Below are 18912 nucleotides of genomic sequence, written 5' to 3'. Positions count from 1 at the left end.
AAGGCTGTGGTCTGGAACATAAGAAGTGTGTGTATTGCAGTATGGGCAAAGCATGCTTGAATTTGGATCGCTGGAGCAGCATTTTATGTTGGTTTTGGCTATGTTTTATGTTGACTGTAGTTAAAAAGGGACTAATAATTGAATTCTAAGTTTGATACACTTACCGTACCTCTATTAAAGCTCTATCTCATAGCATGATGTTGAAGCTACAACAAAGCTTTTGTGAACAATCAATCAAAAAGTAGTAAATTAGTAAGTAAATCCATTTGTATTTTCTTTTACTTTTTCCAACGACACTTTGTCACAGATAGTTTTGAAGTTTTGTAAAAATCATAAATGTTGTTGGCTATAAAGAAAATCAAATGTCAACACTTGCCTTCATCCATTTCACATCAATGTTGTGTCGTGACAGCTCACACTCAATAGAGATTACTGCCCCGTCTGGGAATTTATGGTCCTCCAGTTTTCTTAAAATGGTCACTGGAGGCTCTGGTAGAGAAAAGCATGCTTAGTTAGGCGAGCAAAAACCCTTCCTAAATGTATCCAAACAATGCACAGAGTGTTTTCAAAATTAAAGTAGCGATATGGTCCAGTTAAGTGGACTAATTTACCACAATGAGATTTTTATCCAATTGTCATCACCAAAGCTCAAAGGGATAATGCATACTTAGTGACTTGGCATGGAGGGGATTATGTTACAGCATGAGGTTAAACTAGCACCTGACAGATATGAGTGAACAGAGCTACCTCTTTTCACTGGGTCATGCTAGGCTACTTTGTGTTTATAACGTGAGCCTGGATAAAGCCAACCGAAGAAGGGCCGTTGCTCTATTCTATTATCATGTCTCAACTGGTTGGCATCTTGTCTACTCTGAGTGGACAACTTTAGCTACCAGTCTGAGGACACACCAAAAAATTTTTTGGTAGTACCTTAGTGCATTGAAGTGAAGTGGACCTTGCAGATTACTCATGACAACATTACAGCTTTGTATCAAGTACAATTCCTGATTTTTCTTTTTACTAGTTACTTTTTTAAAATTGGACAACAGAATCATGGCGTTATATTGCTACAAAGGTGACATAAAACATTGATCTCTGCTTGTTTATACATTGGCAAAACATCTTTTCCTAAATCACCTACCCTTCACAACAAGCCTTGCAGACGTCTTCAGGTTCTCTACGCAGAACGTAAAGGTGCCAGTGTCGTCTACTGATAGGTTAGAGATAGTAAGGCTGTGGAGGTGTCCTTTGGCGCTCACGCGGAAGTGATTTGTCGGTTTGAGCTGGATTGCGTTTCTCGTCCAGGTGCCTGTGACATCTGTATGGGAGAGCTCCACCTCAAAAGAGGCCGATTCTCTCTCTGTGGTTTTAATGTCAGTCAGCCCTCTCTTGATGGTGATTTTTCGGGCTGTAAAGAAAATTCCAGAGCTGCGTTAAAGGTATCAAAGTACTCCAACAAGTCCAAGTGCATTTATCTATCTAACCATCTCCCTACTTTCCGGTATAATGAAGACCGAATAATAGTTAAACAAAGGTTAAGTTTGAAAGATTGGCCTCAGTAAGAAGCATTTTCATTACATTGAGCAGACAGGGTGTCCATGTCCTGTTACAGAATAGGCTTGAAGTCTGTTCTGCACACATCAGTCTGCAGTTGAACAATACAAGCTGGCACACTGTGACAAGCCGATAGTTTAGTCATTTGAGTATGGGGCTTTACACAAAAGCCAGCTTTGAAACTGCCAACATTTTTCACTTATTCTAACAGAGGAGCATTCCCTGTGGAAAAAATGGAGTGTTTATTTTGGAGACCTGTTGACAGCAACCTTAGTTTTGAAGGCCAGTGTGTAAATTTAGATGCAATAAGAGGAGATCCAAATTCATAGGAGGTGCCAACAGCAGTCTAAGTCCTGACTTTCCCCTTCCCACCCACACTAGTGTTGAAAGAACAGCCTTTAATTCACCCACTGGCCTGTGGATCATAGGACTAAGAAATATAAGAAGCATGCACAAAGAAAAACATGCACAACTATTAATCACTACAAGATGCCAGTTTTATGGTGTGTCAAGCTGGCTACTTTCAGTACATTTACAGTAATTGGTGCTTGTTCATAGAAAAATTGGACTTTGTAAATGTAATTGTAGTCAATGAACTACGGCATCTTAACTTATCATGCTCTTCCCTGAAAACCGTGATCTGACTTTGACACAGGTAATGAAATCATCAGGGCTTGATTGATCCTGTGTCAATACAGAAACCCTGGTCTGAAAGTCAGCTTGGTGCTATAAGGCTATCAGCTGTCGGTTGCCATCATGCTCCAGTACAAGTGCCGCCCTGGTCCCCAGTCACTCAAATTACTCTTACTCAGTTAATTGAGCTTTGCCTTCACAAGAAGCAGTGATAGAGGGTGTGCGAGAGGTGGAGTCGTCGGCAACGGCAGTAAACAAACAGCAACAGGGCATAGTGAGAACACGTGCACACTCACGTTCCACTGTGAGCTGGGCTTGCGTGCGGTCATGGAGTGTTTCACAGCTGTAGGTGCCCCGGTCAGACATGGCCAGTTTATGGATGGTGAGACTGTGTTTTCGGCCCTTGTGTTTCAGGGTATTCTTGACTCCAGGGTGGATCAGTACCCCTTGCCTCATCCACTGCACCTCTCCCGAATCCAGACTCACCTCCACCTCTAGAGTTGCCTCACTGTACTCCTCAGCTACAACCGGTTTCATTTGCTTGGTGAACAACACCTGTTGCTCTAAAAATGAATTTTAGAAATTACTAGATGGCAGCATCTATCATGTCAACGATTTCGGTATGACTGTATGATTCCACTGTTTGTATGTTAATTCTACATGACGATACAATGAAGCCACTCCCAGACAAAGCAAAATACAGTATAGACCAAAGTAAAGCAGCAAGGTTACATTGCAAGATCAAACAAAGGGAGCTAGCACAATGCGTAGATGAGCCTTGCCCCCTACAGAGTCACACAGATCAAAACCACTGAGCCACTTGTCTCTCTCTAGTACCAGAGGAATTCCAACATGAGAAGCTGCTTAAGGTTAGCCATCATCTCTTCAACAATTTAAACCTGACTGAAAGGGTCATTATTTGTCACATATGGCATTATGTAGTACTACTGGTACACTGAACTGAATCAGACTGCTTGATGGAAACAGGGCTTTACATTACTTTTATGTTTACATTACTCCAGTGTTGCTGAAAATAGCTCCACAGACATGACATGCAAGGTTATTGAAAATGTTGAATGTTGAAAAGTAAATGTTTTTAAATGTAACTTGAATGAGCCGTTAAGACAAATATATATTTAGTGTTAGTGGATGGGACAACAACTCTCACCTTGAATGTGGAGTTGTGCGTCTGATACCAACCCCTCTGCATCAGCTGTCACTCTGCCGCAATCTGAAACCATGCAGTTGTGGATGCAGAGCATGTGGCATAGTCCGTTACTTGAAATGACTGTACGCTCACTCTGAGCTACTTGCTTGCCATTTAAGCGCCACACCAACCGGGTGTTCTCTGGTGAAACCACACACTTAAACACTGCATCTTCTCCTTCACAGACCGTGATGTTACGAAGCTCTGCTATGAACTCAACAACACAGGGAGCTGAAGGCAAAATGTTCAGCTGAATTAGATTCATTGTGCTAAAATATTATGATGGCACATGGACTATTTTAAAGTAGAAATAGTTTTAAAAAATTTTATTTTAATACATTAATTTCCTCTGATCTGCCTTAAAGTGTAATTCTGGCATAAAATCATCCCACAGTGTTTTTTCGACACTCGCACACATCAAATAAGCCTTCGCATATAAACTGAGAAATCCTGTTGAGTCGCTGACAGCAGGACGTAGCTAACACTGATTAGCTGGGGGCATTACAATGGCTTTTTAGACCACTAATACTACTCAAAATAACACCATACCTCTGCAGTAGCATGAGAAGAGTCCTTCAGATAAACGCATCATCAATGGGCTCCTTCCTTTTGGATTGCCTTTGGTAATCCACTTGAATGGACTTTACTATGAGAGGAGCTGGTACAGGGGCCAGTAGGTAAGTCTTTCAAAACACTCTTTTAATAAACTCTGGGTTCACTAACTACGTTGTTGGTGCTTTGTTTTCTGTGTCAGGACTCTTCTCATGCTGCTGCAGAGGTTTGGTGTTATTTTGAGCAGTATTAGGGGTTAAAAAAAGACGTTTTACGGTACTTTGCACGTTATTACAGTACTTTTGATCTATATATATTACGATTGTAATTTTGATATTTTATATATATATATATATATATATATATATATATATATATATATACTGTTTTATATTTCTGTTTTTACAAATGTGTTATCTGCATAATATTGTTGTTGTTAAATATGTTGTTCGTATTGCTGGAGTTTGAAACAAAAACAATTTATAAGTATTTCTGATTCTGATTTAATGCCTTAGCCATACTGCTGATGGCTTATTTGATGTGTGTAGTGTAGAAAAAGACCATGGGATGATTTTACGCTGGAATTTGACTTTAACGTTTTAAAAATTATATTGACTTACTTTCTACACAGATAGTAGCTGAAGTCTTCTCATCTGTGGATTCACAGGCATATTCTCCAGCATCTTCTTCCACTAGTTGGTGGATGGTAAAGCTTCGCTCTCGACCTTGCGCCTTTATTGTGTGCCGGCGGCTTGGAGAGATCTCTCGGCCATCTTTGAGCCACTGGACATCTCCTTTGGGCTTGTTGATCTCACATCGTAAAATAAGGCTTCCGCCCTTCAGAGACACGATGTTCTCCAATGGTCTGATAAATTTCGCCCTCATTTCTGATGAGCAGAATAATACAACTCCAGAGAGGTTACTTTGTGACAGTTATAATCTAGTAAAGGTTGACTTGGAAAAAAAGCGGTCACATTTTGTGAAGGAGTGCCAAATGCTTACCTTTGACTAAAAGACTGAAATACATCTCATCTGTGTTTACGTCACAGACATATTCTCCAGAATCTGACAGCTGCAGGGGATTAATGGTGAGCTTGTGGGTATTACCCTCACCGGAGATGTGAATGTTGTCCCCGTTCAATAGTTGGCTATCTTTCAGCCACCGAACATTACCGCTTTCTCGGCTCACAACGGCACACAGAGTAACACTCTCATTTTCATAGGCTGAGATGTTATTATCTGCATTTTTATTCTCAAACTTGACTGGTGGCTCTGAGAAAAATGAGATTTTCAAAGAAGTTGCATGTAAATTCCATGTTCAAATGTGAAATGATAAGTTAAGCAGAAATGCAGATATTAAATCTAAAACATGTTTCAAAGTAATTTAAATCTTACCTTGGACCTCAACAATTGTTGTCAATTTGTCATCGATGGCATCACAAATGTATTCTCCAGAGTCTGAGGGCCGAAGTCCAGAGAGAACAAGCTTCCTCACAACATCAAAGCTGTCAATTTCTATGCGAGTGTCTGGTTTCAGCATCTCGCCATTCCATAACCACTGAACAGTGGCGTTTGGCCGAGACACCTCACACTCCAAAATAAGGTCATCTCCTGCTACAAGGATATGATGCTCTGGGTGGCCTGAGTTTCCAATGATCTGCACCTGAGGTTCTGAACATAAAATACATTATTAACATTAACATTATTTTCCTCCTGAGTGAAGGAAAGACGTATAACATTTAGGCTACATTGCTTTATTAAATGATTACCTCTGACAGTGATATAGAAGACCATCTTATCATCCATTGCATCACAAATGTACTCTCCCGAATCTTCAAGTCCAGCATTTAGGACAACCAGTGATCGGAAAACACCTTGCTCCTCACTACAGTATCGCTCAGTGTCATCAATTAGCCGATTATCTTTGTACCAACTGACTGAGGCATTGGATCTTGATAGTTCACACACTAGAATAATGTCGTCTGATACTAAGAACTGTTTTTCTGTTTTTGCCTCGGTTTTTCCAAGAATTTTTACAGGCAACTCTGAAAATGAACAAGAAACAATGCAATTTCTATCAGTACAAAAAGCCTGTGTTTGCATTTTGGCAAAAGCAAAACATTGTTGGTTAACTGCATAGAACAGAACAACAAACTGAAAAATTCTATTTCTTAAGTTACACCCAGCAGTTATTATCATCTGGATGATCTGGTCTAAATTTGCATGGTCTTTTTATTGGCTAAGTCTGAATATTGAGTGCAAAATATACAATATTTGTAAAGATTGTCATATTTCGGGACTTTTGGGGCTCTTACAGCTTTAAGTACAATAACCTACCTTGCACTTTTACATGGAAATCCATCACATCATCCTTTGCATCGCAGACATATTGCCCAGCATCTTCCATTGTTAGTGAATGAACGGTTAATTGACGCATGACACCATCCTCAAGGATGGTGATATTTCTGGAGTCTTCTACTTCTTCCCCATTCTTCTTCCAGGTGACTTCGGCATTTGATCTTGAAACCTCACAGTCTATAACCAGAGTCTCCCCCACCACTTTGTCCACTCTACCTGTAATCTTCCTTGGACGCACAAAGCGAACAGGAGGCTCTGTGCATTTAGAGAATATCATATATGAAAGTGGATTGGCAAAGTAACACATTTAGAGAACTTCCTTTTTGCATCTTTTTTGTTTCCATTTACCTGCTATGTTTACAAAGAATGTCATGGAGTCATCTGCAGTGTCACAGACATATTCTGCGGAATCTTTGACGGTAGTTTCCGGAATAATTAGTCTTCTGTAGACACCATCCACCTCAAGGATAAGGTTGTCATTCTCCTCCACTTCGAGTCCATCTCGATACCAGCGCACCACTGCATTTGGCCGTGAGATCTCACAGCTCAATACCATCCTCTCAGAGGTCTGCTGGCACAGTTCCATTTGGGACTGACTTGGGGACACAATCCGTACCGGAGGTTCTGGATAGGGGCGTTAGCATCCAGTTTAGCTATCACTCATTTGTTTGAATGAATGCTAAGATATCAATATTGTTTTCTCTGTGTCAAGTTTAGGCATGTATCACCTGCAGGACTGTCTTTGCATATATCTTTGATCCTGGATTAATACGTTTACCCCTAACTTTGGTAATGTTAGAGGTACCGGTATGCTTCAAAAAGTGACAAGACTATAGTCGCAACATAGACTATTCAATTAAAAAAATATGAATTTTATGACTTTTTGAAAATCAAGCCCCCTCCCATGCACAAACTTGTTCATTTGAAGCATACCTAAATACCATGGTCTACTCATTGTGTTTATTGCCTACATTTACATATGTACAATGTACTGTATCAAGGATGTTACCTGTAATACTAAGCTGAAAGAATATTGAAGCGTCAGCTGTATCACAGACGTATTCTCCAGAATCTTCGACTCCACTTGAAATAATCTTCAGTCGACGATAAGGGCCTTCAATCTTGAGCTTGATGTTTTCACTCTCTTGCAGCTTTTGGCCGTCTTTGTACCAACTGACAACACCATTTGGACGAGACAGTTCACAGCTCAGAATGATTTCCTCAGGGACATGGCGATCAAGGTGGACATCCTCCTTGGGGTAGATTATCATCACCGGAGGTTCTTTGGAAAAATAATGTAAGAATTTGAAACATTGTCCACTGTGAGTGATTTTTTTATGTCATGTATTTTGTAGAGAAGTTTCATAAGCTATTTTATTACCTCGTACATTAACCTTGTACATTAGAATGTTGTCTCCTGCACGGCATGTGTAGGTGCCTGCGTTGGACAGTTGGGCTGAATGCACTCTCAGCTTCCGTTTGGTGCCCTCTGCTTGCATTGTGATATTGCTGCATGGTTGCATTTCAGTTCCATCTTTGTACCACTGGACAACACCATCGTCTCTTGATACTTCACATGACAGAACAAGCTCTTCTTGTTCCACAACACTCTTGAAAAGGTCCTCCTCTGAGACATCAGCAAAGGTTACCGGTGGCGCTGCAGAAAACAATACACACGAGAAGTAAGTTGAGGCCTGAATGTAGCATTATTCTTTTTCAGCTCATGCATGCAGCAGTTACAAGGTCAGGTTTTCACAGCTTAGACATGCTGATCTCAAGCTCTGCTATCTAGAAACAACTCAACATAGACATCAGTGGGTGTTAACCAACTTCTTAAGCAAAGTTGAAAAAACAATTGAAGCAGTGCACTGATATAATGCAAATGCCATAGGTGTGTTGGAAAAACCAACCGACACATCAAAGTACATGCTATTAAATGTGAAGCATGTAAATGAAAAGCAACTAAATGTTTAATGAAATTAGGACATTTAGGAGGAAATCAGCTGTGATGAATATAATGATGGTGGTGATGATGATCAGGTTTTGCTTTCTTATTAGATATTAGAGGTCATGAAGGTGTACAGTGACAACATCTTGCCAAGAAAAAGCTAAGCGTATCACCTTTCACCTCCGCAAAGTAATCGTTGGAATCTGAATCATCATCAGTTTTACAACTGTACACTCCAGAGCATGGAGATGTGGCCAACTTCATGACCAGTGTCCTCTTATTGCCCTCTGAATCGATGTTTACTCCCGATTTTGGCAAGGGTTTTATTCCATCCTTACACCAGCAGGTCTGGCTTGTGGGGTCTGAGATCTCACACTGTAGATTGATCGGGCTGCCTGCTTCAACAGGTGTGTTCCTCTCAGCCTCTGGAACAGCTGAGAATCAAACTGGTGCTATAGGAATTTCAATTCATTGAACAGTAACCAGTAATCAGATTTGCTATGCACCACTGGTATTTACAGGCTGAAGGCTGTCAAATGTACTGTTAAAATCCTGATTGAACAGACGTGTCATATTGTTTGATGTGATAGATTTTGCACAGGTTGACATTAAGATCGCTCAGTTACTCAAACAATGCTAGAGTTGTGGTTCCATGCAATCAGTGGCCAGCAAAATGAAATCTGATTCTCTTTCTGTTGCTTTTTTTGCTCTCTGTCTATCTGGCTTTTTGATTATTAAAACAAATTCTGCGTTAATACAGAACATGTACAGCTTTTATGCCCTTTCAGACCAGGAGGTCCGCAGCATATGGAACTCCTCCTTCATAAGTTTTGCCAGAGTCACACAGTGGCAAGCACAACAGTCTGCTCTGTATCCTGCAACAAGTGGCCAACTTTGACAGGGTCCAAAATTGGGAGTCATGTGGGCCACTACCGTTGAGCAGGACAACTCTGGATTGAGCAGTTAAAACAGTATGAACTATTTTAGTTCACATAGTATCACCCTATACAGTCGTAGCAAACATGTTCGCAAACAGCTGCCTATTTACACACCCGGCTGACAGAGCAAATTTATCATTTATCTGAAGTTGTGTTTGTGGCTCATCCAACCCCTTTCACATTACACATAGTAATTTGATCCGCTGTAAAATCTTGACTTGTGCAGTTTTAAGATGCAGTTTTACCACCATGCTCTTAAAATAGTCTAGTCTGAAAGGGCTTTTGAATACTTGCTTATAAGGGCAAGAACGACATTTAGCTGCATATGGCTGCTACCTCTTAAAAAACAATTAGCAATATTGTCTGACCTTTTATGTAAATACCCATGGTCGAATTTGAGTGAGCTGATACAACATTACCTTTTTTGAATGGGGAATATATGTCCGCCAAAATAACACAAATGCACCTTATTGCATAACATTATAGAATTAAAAAAAAATATATATATAAGTTGAGAGTTAGCCAAGCATCACTGAGAGAAGTTAGTGATTCTGACAAAGCTCAAAATACTTAGATCACCTGCAACATCCACCTTGAATTCTATACGGTCATCTGCGGCCTCACAGCTGTATACCCCAGAGTTTCTGACTTCTGCTGATTTAATAACCAGTGCTCTCAGTTTGTCTTTTGTTTGGATTTCACATTCACTCTTTGGAGGTAGCTGTTCTCCATCCTTGTGCCAATAGACTTGGGCAGTTTGATCTGAGACTTCACACTGCAGCTGAATTGGGCAGCCTGCCTCAACAAATTTGTTTCTTGCGACCTCTGGAAGTGCTGAAAACTTCACAGGAGAGTCTGGAGGGTATTATGAGATTGGCAGAACACTGTTGTTAAGTTGTCAGAACATCATTTAACAAGTAATGTTCTTCAACAAACTTTGTGGTTTGGTTATTTAAGCACAGTATATACAGTAGGGAGTGTACCTATGTTCCCCGGGTCCTATATTCCCAAGGTCCTATGTTCCCCGCTTTGTATGTGACTGGGGAACATCGGATCCTTTTTTTCCCCACTGTTCACAGAAAGGGTCCTATGTTCCCTGTTATATTATAACAATCAGTGCCGAATACCATGGCAAATCAGCCTATGTAGAACCTAACCTTGACCCTAACCGTAACAAAATACTAAATTAAATCAGCGGAGGCATAGGCTTATGCGACCGGGGAACAAAGGGATGACCCCATACAGTATATGAAGCTGTGTTTTCAGACTGTTACAAATAATCAAATAAATTGAGATGTATTTGGGCAAAGAAGTGTACAGTTACAGGTAACTGAGAAATTGCTAGGCTGTTCAAATATAAGAAAATCACCTTCAACGTCCACATGGAATGTCACAACATCATCAGCAAGGCTACAACTGTAGAAGCCAGAGTCAGAGACCTTGGCAGAATGGATCATTAATTTTCTCAGGCTGCCATCTCTTTTCATATCAAGGCCAGTTTTGCAAAAGAGCTCCACCTCATTTTTGAACCAGGAAACCTGGGCGACAGGGTCTGAGACCTCACACTGGAGGACAATCGGACAACCATTTGCAATAATCTTGTGTTTTTCTGACAGTGGGATTGGCATGATCTGTGGCAATCGGCCTAAGAGACGGGAATAACAAGGGGTTTGGACAAGAGATGAGTTAACGAACAGTAGACAAAACACACTGTCCTGTCCATCCAGTCATATCCCGTTCTCATGAACATTCAAGCCAAAGTCGATTCTCTTTACCACTCAAACCATAGTATAAGATGCATGTGGTGTGTATGATAAGAAGATTGTAAGAATGGAAATAAATCACCTTCAATTTTCACTTTAAATGTGATGGTGTCATCTGATGTTGAACATTCATAGGTTCCACCATGTGTGCTTTCAGATGAGTGGATGAGTAGTTTCCTTGTTAGACCATCTGACTGTATTTCCATATTGTTTTGTGGTAGGAGTTTCATCCCATCCTTGTACCAGTCGACATTAGCAGAAGGATCATGAGAGAGCTCACAGCTGAGGACAATGGGAGAGCCTTCTTGGACGGACTTGCTCCTGTCAGTCTCTTGAAGCTCTGAGAACTTCACAGGTACTGCTATGGGTTTCAGATATTGCAAAAAGAGTGTCTTAGTATAAATGTAATTTCTTGTTTAAGTAATTAAATATCCAACGTAGTGTATATTCAATTACAAAGAATTTCAAGACAAAACAACATTCAACATAAACACAACCTACTTAACAAGGACATGACAAAAAAACATAGTCAAAGGGCAAAAAGAGCAAGAGCCAAGTTCTTAACCCAAGTTATCTACAGTTATTGTACACCAACATAAACGGTACAGACAAAAAGCAGTGATAAGATATGAAAGTGTTTGTTTGTGGTAAAATATTCAGCCTTCTTCTTCTTTCTTAAGATATTGGACATGCATAACAAGAAGCTGCACAAGCAGACATCCTGTATTAACTTACTTCAGGCAGTTACAAAATGGGTATCATGATTAGCTGTGATAGGGAATTGTTTTCATTTAGACTCACATAACATGCAATAACAAATTAAGATAAATGTAACTAAAGATTATTTCGGTGAAACCTTTTCCTTTACATTTATTAGAAAAGTAGTTGACCAATTCAGGTAACCGTTGCATTAACCATTTTCTGTGAGGTGATGAGAAATGTGACTTAATCACCTACTCTTAGAGTTAGTTGGCCGTGCAAGACTGAGAAAGCGCGTTTCTGAGCGTCACCTTTTACTTCTACAGCAAACTGGATGTCATCATCCTTTGACTCACAACGGTATATGCCAGTGTGAGCCCACTCTGCTGATGGGACAACTAGGCTCCTCAAATTTCCCTCTGACTGAATGTCTACTCCATTTTGAGGTAAGAGCTTTGTTCCATCCTTGTACCAACTGACTTGTCCAGTGGGGTTTGACAGCTCACATTGTAGAGCAATGGGAGAGCCTGCCATGACCGCCTTTTTCTGGTCATCCGCAGATAAAGCTGAAAACTTCAGAAGTGGAGCTACAGGATTGAATGTGAAATAGAATTGATCAATGAAACAGATACTGTTATTAACCAAATTCATATTCAACCATTAACAATACATACAAGTATTTCCCTTCCCGACAGTTTTGATTCAGTATTGCTAGAAAAGGGTAACAGTGAAATTATGGCCCTGTTTACACAACAACGCTCACGGGTGAAAACAACAAAATATTTGATCAGATTGTGCCTTTCGTTTGGGCAGTGACGGCGTTTTTGGGGCTTAAAAACGTAAAAAAGAGAAACAACCCTCCAGAGATGAAATCTTAAAACGCTCTACAGTTGCGTTTCCATCTAAAGGGTAAAAAACGCAAAAGTCTGCTCTGATCTGCTCAAGCTGGCTCTCATAGCGTACGCGTTTACATAGCTTCCATGTGCAGTACCGGCAAAGAACAACAAACATGTCGGACTATTTCCATCAGGTGGACATTCCAGTTGCCTGGGTGGGAGGCTGCAGATCCCTCTCACACTGTATGGCTTCCTGCTTATCCGCTAGTAGGGGTAGAAGTAGAAGGAAGTTTCTACACATGTATGAGCTCTTGGTGGTGTTGTGTGGCAGTGCTTCACAGTACCACCTAGCCACCTGGTGTGAATTTCACACACTTTTCTGTCACCGTATGCATGCAGATTTCCCCCCTAAAGACGTTTGTCTAAGCGCGGAATAAAAAGAGAGAATGCAACGCCACTTTTGTGTTTCCTGTCCAGATCGTCTTCATCTAAACAGGGCCTATATTTTGTATAGTTAAGAAACATCCAAAACCTGGTAGACCTAAAATAATAGTTTAAAAAGATAAACTGAATATCAGCTTTAAGGGGAAATGGTAAATGATCAATCAACCCAAATTAATTTCAGTACTTTTAATTAATTAATTAATTAATTATCCCAAGGGGTTAAATGTGAAAGTTTTATGTACACAGGCTTTTATTTCAGTATATCTAATTTTTTTCCCAACACATTTGGGTATTGCTTATGCCCTTGTAGAATGAAAAGGACTGAAACCTCTAAGAAGTTAGGGTCAAAATAGGTTATTTGACTGGCAAAGCGATTTGCTCATGCTGTCTGTTCTGGTAGGGACATGGTTAGGCCACTGGTTGTCCTCAGTCAATGTTGGGCCCTTTTGCGTTGTTTGCACTAGTAGGTGGCTTTTCGACTGGTTTGGCATGTTAAATCTTCCCATTGGTGAGAGAAATCACTCTGATTGGCAGTTCAGCTTAAGCTAAGTGCTCCAGAAGAGAAACAGAAGCAAGGAAACAAAGCAAACATCTAAAGTCAAGAGGGTGTGAGATTGAAAACGCCTTTTTGGGGGGGTTTTTAGCCTTTGAGGTCTTTAGCAGAAACTAGGTAAGTATTTGTGCTTTTGTTCGCTTGCGCATGGTAAATATAATTTGCACTTTCAACATGTGCTTGCTTGCTAACTAGTGTCTTGAATCAAGGCTATTAATGAAGGCCGAGGCATGGTCTCTGACCACATGGGAGCTATGGGGTATGACAAATGTGCAGTGTAACCTGAGCTGCAGTGTTTGACGGTTACAGCAGATGTTGCTAGAAATAAAGGGATGGTGTCTCATATATACATATCTCTGTTTTTCACATAAATATATTCTGTAAGTGTGTTACCACAGTGATATGATGCAATATGACGTTGTGACTTTTATTTTAGCCTCTTTGTCTTGAATCTGACCTGTCAGTCATCAGGATTCCCCTTTTGAACGACAAATACTGACTACTACCTCCTGCGGGTATGGAATGTTATTTCCTGTCACACAGGCATAGAACGTACATGCTAGTCGGCCATTGACTGTTGTCTTTGCAGTCAACTTTTTAGCACAGAAACAGGTGACATTTCCGCTCGCTCTCTGATGTTGGTTTGATGCGTCTATGCCTTTAAAGAGAGGGGAAGGCCTCCTGTATCTTCAGGGCATTTGCTTACATGTGCCAATCATGTGCAATAGAGCCAAGGTCCCATCTCTTATTTAAGCTACAATCTGTTCTGCTAGCCTCTTCCATAGACAATCTTTTCTTACTGAAAAACTAAAATATATTCTCAGGAGATGGGGTTCATAAAACGGATGGCTTGAATCAAGCAATCGGATTGACTGTTAGCTGTGATATAATTCCTGTATATCACGGCTATGATGTCCAATTCCTTGACACAATTCTATGTCACTCCGCTTTCATCTTTGTATACAGTGTAGGGACTTTTTACAATGGTCTCTGTTATCTTTAAACACCTTCTTGAAACTTGTATAGCTTTATTACTAATAGTACCATTTTGATTGCAAGATAGAATTGAGCTAGAGAGCAGATATTCTACCAACTTTGAGATATTCCCAAGTGGCCACTAATAGCTATTTGTTATTGTTACTAAGTTATTATAACACCCATAAACTGTGATTTTGGTGTGCAAACTGCACATAAATTTAGCACATAGCTAAAATCTCTGTCGTTACAGATGTAATATCATATATATATATATATATATATTTTTTTTTTTTTTCTTTATAGTAAACTGATCCATTCAAATACTGCTAAAGCATTTGCTTTTGAAGGTTCTCAGCTGTTTGAATTATAAGTCGTTGTCACGACTAAAGATATGAAATGGTATGACCCTGCTCTACCTACCAGTTGGCCCAGAGTGATCATCTGTTGGTTAGCAAGATCTACCACCCATATCAATATTACATGCTCAGAATAAAGAGCGAAAGTCTGCGTAAGGAGGAAGGTTGGGATGGTGGATGGGTTAAACAAAACATAACTTTCACCTGGAAGACCGGTGTTTGTGTCCTGTGTGAAACCAAGAGTCAATGTTGACTTTTTTAAAGTTACGTAGGTTATGTAAGTTCATTTTCTTTCGTAACATTCTTAACCAACGCCAAAAACTTAAGCATTCTAACCCAAAGCTTTAAACCTAACCAACTGGTTTTGTTGTTTAAACCTAAGCAAGTAACATTGCCTAAATATAAAACCGGACTTCCATAGCATTAAAAGTGACGGCAAGAGATCCTGATAGGGATCCCATGTGATAGATGATAAAAGCCTTCTGAACCTAGTTGTAGCAGGCCACTTCTAACCCATATCTACAGTATGAGGCTGATAACCACTGATAACTCCCAATTAAAGATGTGATAACATTCAAAATGGGCAGTTAAAGGTAGCAAATGAAGACTTTATCTTTTAAAACTCAATAGCTTTGTTATTTTTTTTGCTGGTGTTTTTCTTGAAAGAGGTTGATTGTATTCATCCAAAGTTATGAAATAAGAACTTACTTTTTATACAAGCTACAAAAAACTAATACATGCACATGACCCTGACTTGAATCTATCTAATCGTATCTGGTAGCAGAACAGACAACAACTTTGTCACCTTTAACATCCACATGAAACTGCAATGCATCATCTTTTGTCTTGCAGCTGTAAATCCCTGCATGAGACAGCATCGCTGACTGGAAAGCCAATGTTCTTATGGAACCCTCTGCCAGCATGTCTTGCCCAGCTGCTTCATGTAGATGTATCCCCTCCTTGTACCACTTAACTTGAGCGTTAGGATCTGATATCTCACATTGCAGCACTATGGGTTCATCAACTTCAACAGACTTGCTCCTGTCAGCCTCACAAAGTGTTGTAATTCTCACGGGTGGAGCTGGGGATGTTTGAGGTAATATCAAGAGAAAAGTGCATCACTATTACTGACTACAACAAAAATGATGCAGATCAAACAACAGATGAGCAAAATCTCAAATCAAGATTAGTCATGCCGATAAATCTTAAAGAGTTCAAACAAGTTACAAAAAATATATATATATGGCTTTATGTTATTAGTAACCTAACAAGAGGTATCTTTGGTTAGACTTGAGATAACTAGGCATTCAAGTTAGGATTTGAAGCTAATGTCCTTATCCCTATCTTTAATATTCTTTACAGCCCACCCAAGCTCAAAGTTTTACATTGACTAGTAAAGTAGTTTTAGTATGAACAAAATCAAATGAGTAAATGTAGAAATTGTCAAAATGTCAAAGATTGCAAATGGCAATCTCTTCATTTTACACAATGTCAACACTGTGCCCGTCCATTTTTTGTTTGAAAATGCTAACCATTTAAATCACCTTCAACTGCCACCTTATTTGCAGTGACACTGTCACTCCAGTGACTGTCACATGTCCTTGATAGATATATCTCTTCAGATTGGACAGTAGATGACTGCTTGATAAAGTGAGGCTCTGCAAACTGGGTAGATAATCTTTGCTCAGTCGAAACTGTGCTGTCTACTTGGTCCTCTGATGCCTCCATGGTGTGATGGCACTCTGCATGGACTGTTGTGGCCTGCATGGACTGATACAACACTTTGGAATTGTTAGATACTGCTTGTCCTGTGTGATAGAGGTCATCCAATCTGACGTGCCCAGACTGTCGCAAGTTGTAATGCTTTCTTGGCTGGGCTGTGTCTGGCTCTTTAGCGTTATACAAGTCCAATGATTGTGATGCAGTGCTAGGTAAGTCACTGAGCTTCTCTGAATGGACAGTTGATGCCTTAAGAGGTCTGTCAGTCTCCTCTGATTGTTCAGTTTCAGTCCATAAGGATTTAAAAGACTCCTCTGATTGGACAATTGCAGTTTTTGAGGAGTTTAAATACTCCTCTGATTGTACAGTTGCTCTCTGTATAGATTTAAAGAGCTCCTGTGATTGGACAGTTGCCGTATATGAGGATTCAGAGGGCTCCTCTGATTGGACAGTTACAGTATGTGGGGATATAGAATGCTCTTTTGATTGGACAGTTGCATTATGGAAGGATTTAAAGGACTCCTCTGTTTGGACAGTTGCAGTATGGAAGGATTTAAAGGACTCCACTGGTTGGACAGTTGCTGTGTGTGATAATTTAAAAGATTCCTCTGGTTGGACAGTTGCAGTGTGTGATAATTTTAAGGACTCCTCTGGTTGGACAGTTTCTGTGTGTGACAGAGATAATGTAAAAGACTCCTCTGGTTGGACAGTTGCTGTGTGTGATAATGTACAAGACTCCTCTGGTTGGATAGTTGCTGTGTGTGTTAATGATAATGTAAAAGACTCCTCTGGTTGGACAGTTGCTGTGTGCGATAATGATAATGTAAAAGACTCTTCTGGTTGGACAGTTGCAGTGTGTAAGGATTTAAGGGACTCCTCTGGTTGGACAGTTGCAGTGTGTAAGGGTTTAAAGGACTCTTCTGGTTGGACAGTTGCAGTGTGTAATTTAAAGGGCTCCTCTGACTGCAGAGTTGAAGTTTTTAAGGAGTTACAGAACTTATCTGAATTGACTGTTGAAATGTTTAAGTGGTTAGTAGGAAGTACTGAGTTGGCAGTTGAAGTCTGTAGGGGGTTACCTAGCTCTGAATGGACAGTTGGCATCTGCATTGAGCTATGTAGCTCTTCTGATTGGACAGTTAGAGTCTTGAGAGTGGATTCTTCTGATTCAACAGCTCCAGTTTGTAGAAAACTACAGAACCCATCTCTGTGGACGGCTGACTGCAGGGAATTATCAACCTCTTTCGATGGGTCTTTTGCATGCTGTAGGTAGTAAAATAATTCCTCACCTTGGGATTCTGTGGGCATATTAGTGTGATGCTGTGTGTCAGTTTGCATTATTGTTGGCTTAACAGAGTTACAGTAAACTGGAGATTGGGTATTTGTTGTTCGTTGATTGTCGGAGAGCTCCTTTGGCTGTTTAGTTGTAATCCATTCAGTCATATCTTCACATGTTGACTGAGAAGTTTTCATATGCCTGGAATGTTCTTCATATGCCTGTATTTCTCCTCTTTCATCACACATGGTGCCAAAATTGTACTTTGAGGACATGCAGTCAACTTCAGCGGGATAAGACTCTTCAGTGGACTTCTTTTCTTGGTCAGAAGAGAGCCTTGGCGATGTAGCTATAAGCATTGTGATGTACACAGAGAAAGGTTTTCAGTGGTTGATGGTCTCAATACTTCTTCTTATAACATCATTTTACATCAGTGTGGGTTAGCATGGAGTTATGGGATAATTCATTGCAAAGACAAACAAGAAGATCGACCAGGTTTGGTCTGAGATTGAGCTTCTATATTTCCCCCTTCAACTGACTCCTGATACTGTTACACCACCAGTATGTACACTTACACCTTAAAACCTAAAAAAGTAGCTAAATTTCTTCTCTTTAATAAGAGTTTGTTGTCATTGCAACGGTGAGAGGTTCGGGGCAGCAATGTGAATGAGAGGATCTGGTGATGAATAAGATATAAGATGGACTTGAAGAGGGTTAGGCTGCTTGTTACAAGCAAAGATGGCTGTTAAAATGAAGAATTAATTGACAAACACAACAAATATGTTAGTATGAGGAGCAGCTACTCAGCTACTTAACACCCACATGTTTGATTAAGAGCCAAACAATGCAGGATATGACATGAAACCAGAATTCAATGACAGAAAGCAGTTTTCCAAAGGAAGAAAAGATGCAGATGCCTCAGATGATGGAGCTTACAGTCAAATACACCACTATTGTTAGTGGCATGTATGTGCTGGGTTAAAATGGATGACTGATGTTGAAATATATCAAATCACCTTTGACATCCACAGTGTATTGGGCAGATGCATCTGCTATCTCACCAATCTCGTCACCATAGTGACACTGCTCTGCTGTTTGGAC

At 40.1% G+C, this 18912-nt stretch overlaps 1 protein-coding gene across 15 annotated transcripts in view; it reads right to left on the bottom strand.

Annotated features, from left to right (window-relative positions):
* Positions 1 to 18912, bottom strand: part of obsl1b (obscurin like cytoskeletal adaptor 1b) — a 41911-nt gene that overhangs the window by 12739 nt on the left and 10260 nt on the right. For 5 of the 15 annotated variants that reach the window (XM_083921638.1, XM_083921639.1, XM_083921631.1 and 2 more), the window contains 20 exons: positions 18828 to 18902; positions 16364 to 18160; positions 15625 to 15900; positions 11964 to 12239; positions 11036 to 11314; positions 10560 to 10835; positions 9770 to 10045; positions 8426 to 8686; positions 7686 to 7961; positions 7314 to 7586; positions 6653 to 6928; positions 6284 to 6559; positions 5716 to 5991; positions 5342 to 5617; positions 4949 to 5218; positions 4567 to 4833; positions 3356 to 3625; positions 2484 to 2750; positions 1142 to 1408; positions 377 to 489 (listed from right to left, as the gene is read on the bottom strand). In XM_083921638.1, coding sequence (XP_083777764.1) covers positions 377 to 489; positions 1142 to 1408; positions 2484 to 2750; positions 3356 to 3625; positions 4567 to 4833; positions 4949 to 5218; positions 5342 to 5617; positions 5716 to 5991; positions 6284 to 6559; positions 6653 to 6928; positions 7314 to 7586; positions 7686 to 7961; positions 8426 to 8686; positions 9770 to 10045; positions 10560 to 10835; positions 11036 to 11314; positions 11964 to 12239; positions 15625 to 15900; positions 16364 to 18160; positions 18828 to 18902 — 6623 coding nt within the window. The remainder of the gene's footprint in view (positions 1 to 376; positions 490 to 1141; positions 1409 to 2483; positions 2751 to 3355; positions 3626 to 4566; positions 4834 to 4948; positions 5219 to 5341; positions 5618 to 5715; positions 5992 to 6283; positions 6560 to 6652; positions 6929 to 7313; positions 7587 to 7685; positions 7962 to 8425; positions 8687 to 9769; positions 10046 to 10559; positions 10836 to 11035; positions 11315 to 11963; positions 12240 to 15624; positions 15901 to 16363; positions 18161 to 18827; positions 18903 to 18912) is intronic. The other 10 variants (XM_083921635.1, XM_083921636.1, XM_083921640.1 and 7 more) reach the window with 9 other exon arrangements.

Source organism: Echiichthys vipera, assembly GCF_963691815.1.
Source record: "Echiichthys vipera genome assembly, chromosome: 10".
NCBI classification, from domain to species: Eukaryota; Metazoa; Chordata; class Actinopteri; order Perciformes; family Trachinidae; genus Echiichthys; species Echiichthys vipera.
Note: the sequence above shows the minus strand (reverse complement) of the source record. Positions and strands in the feature narration are given on the sequence as shown.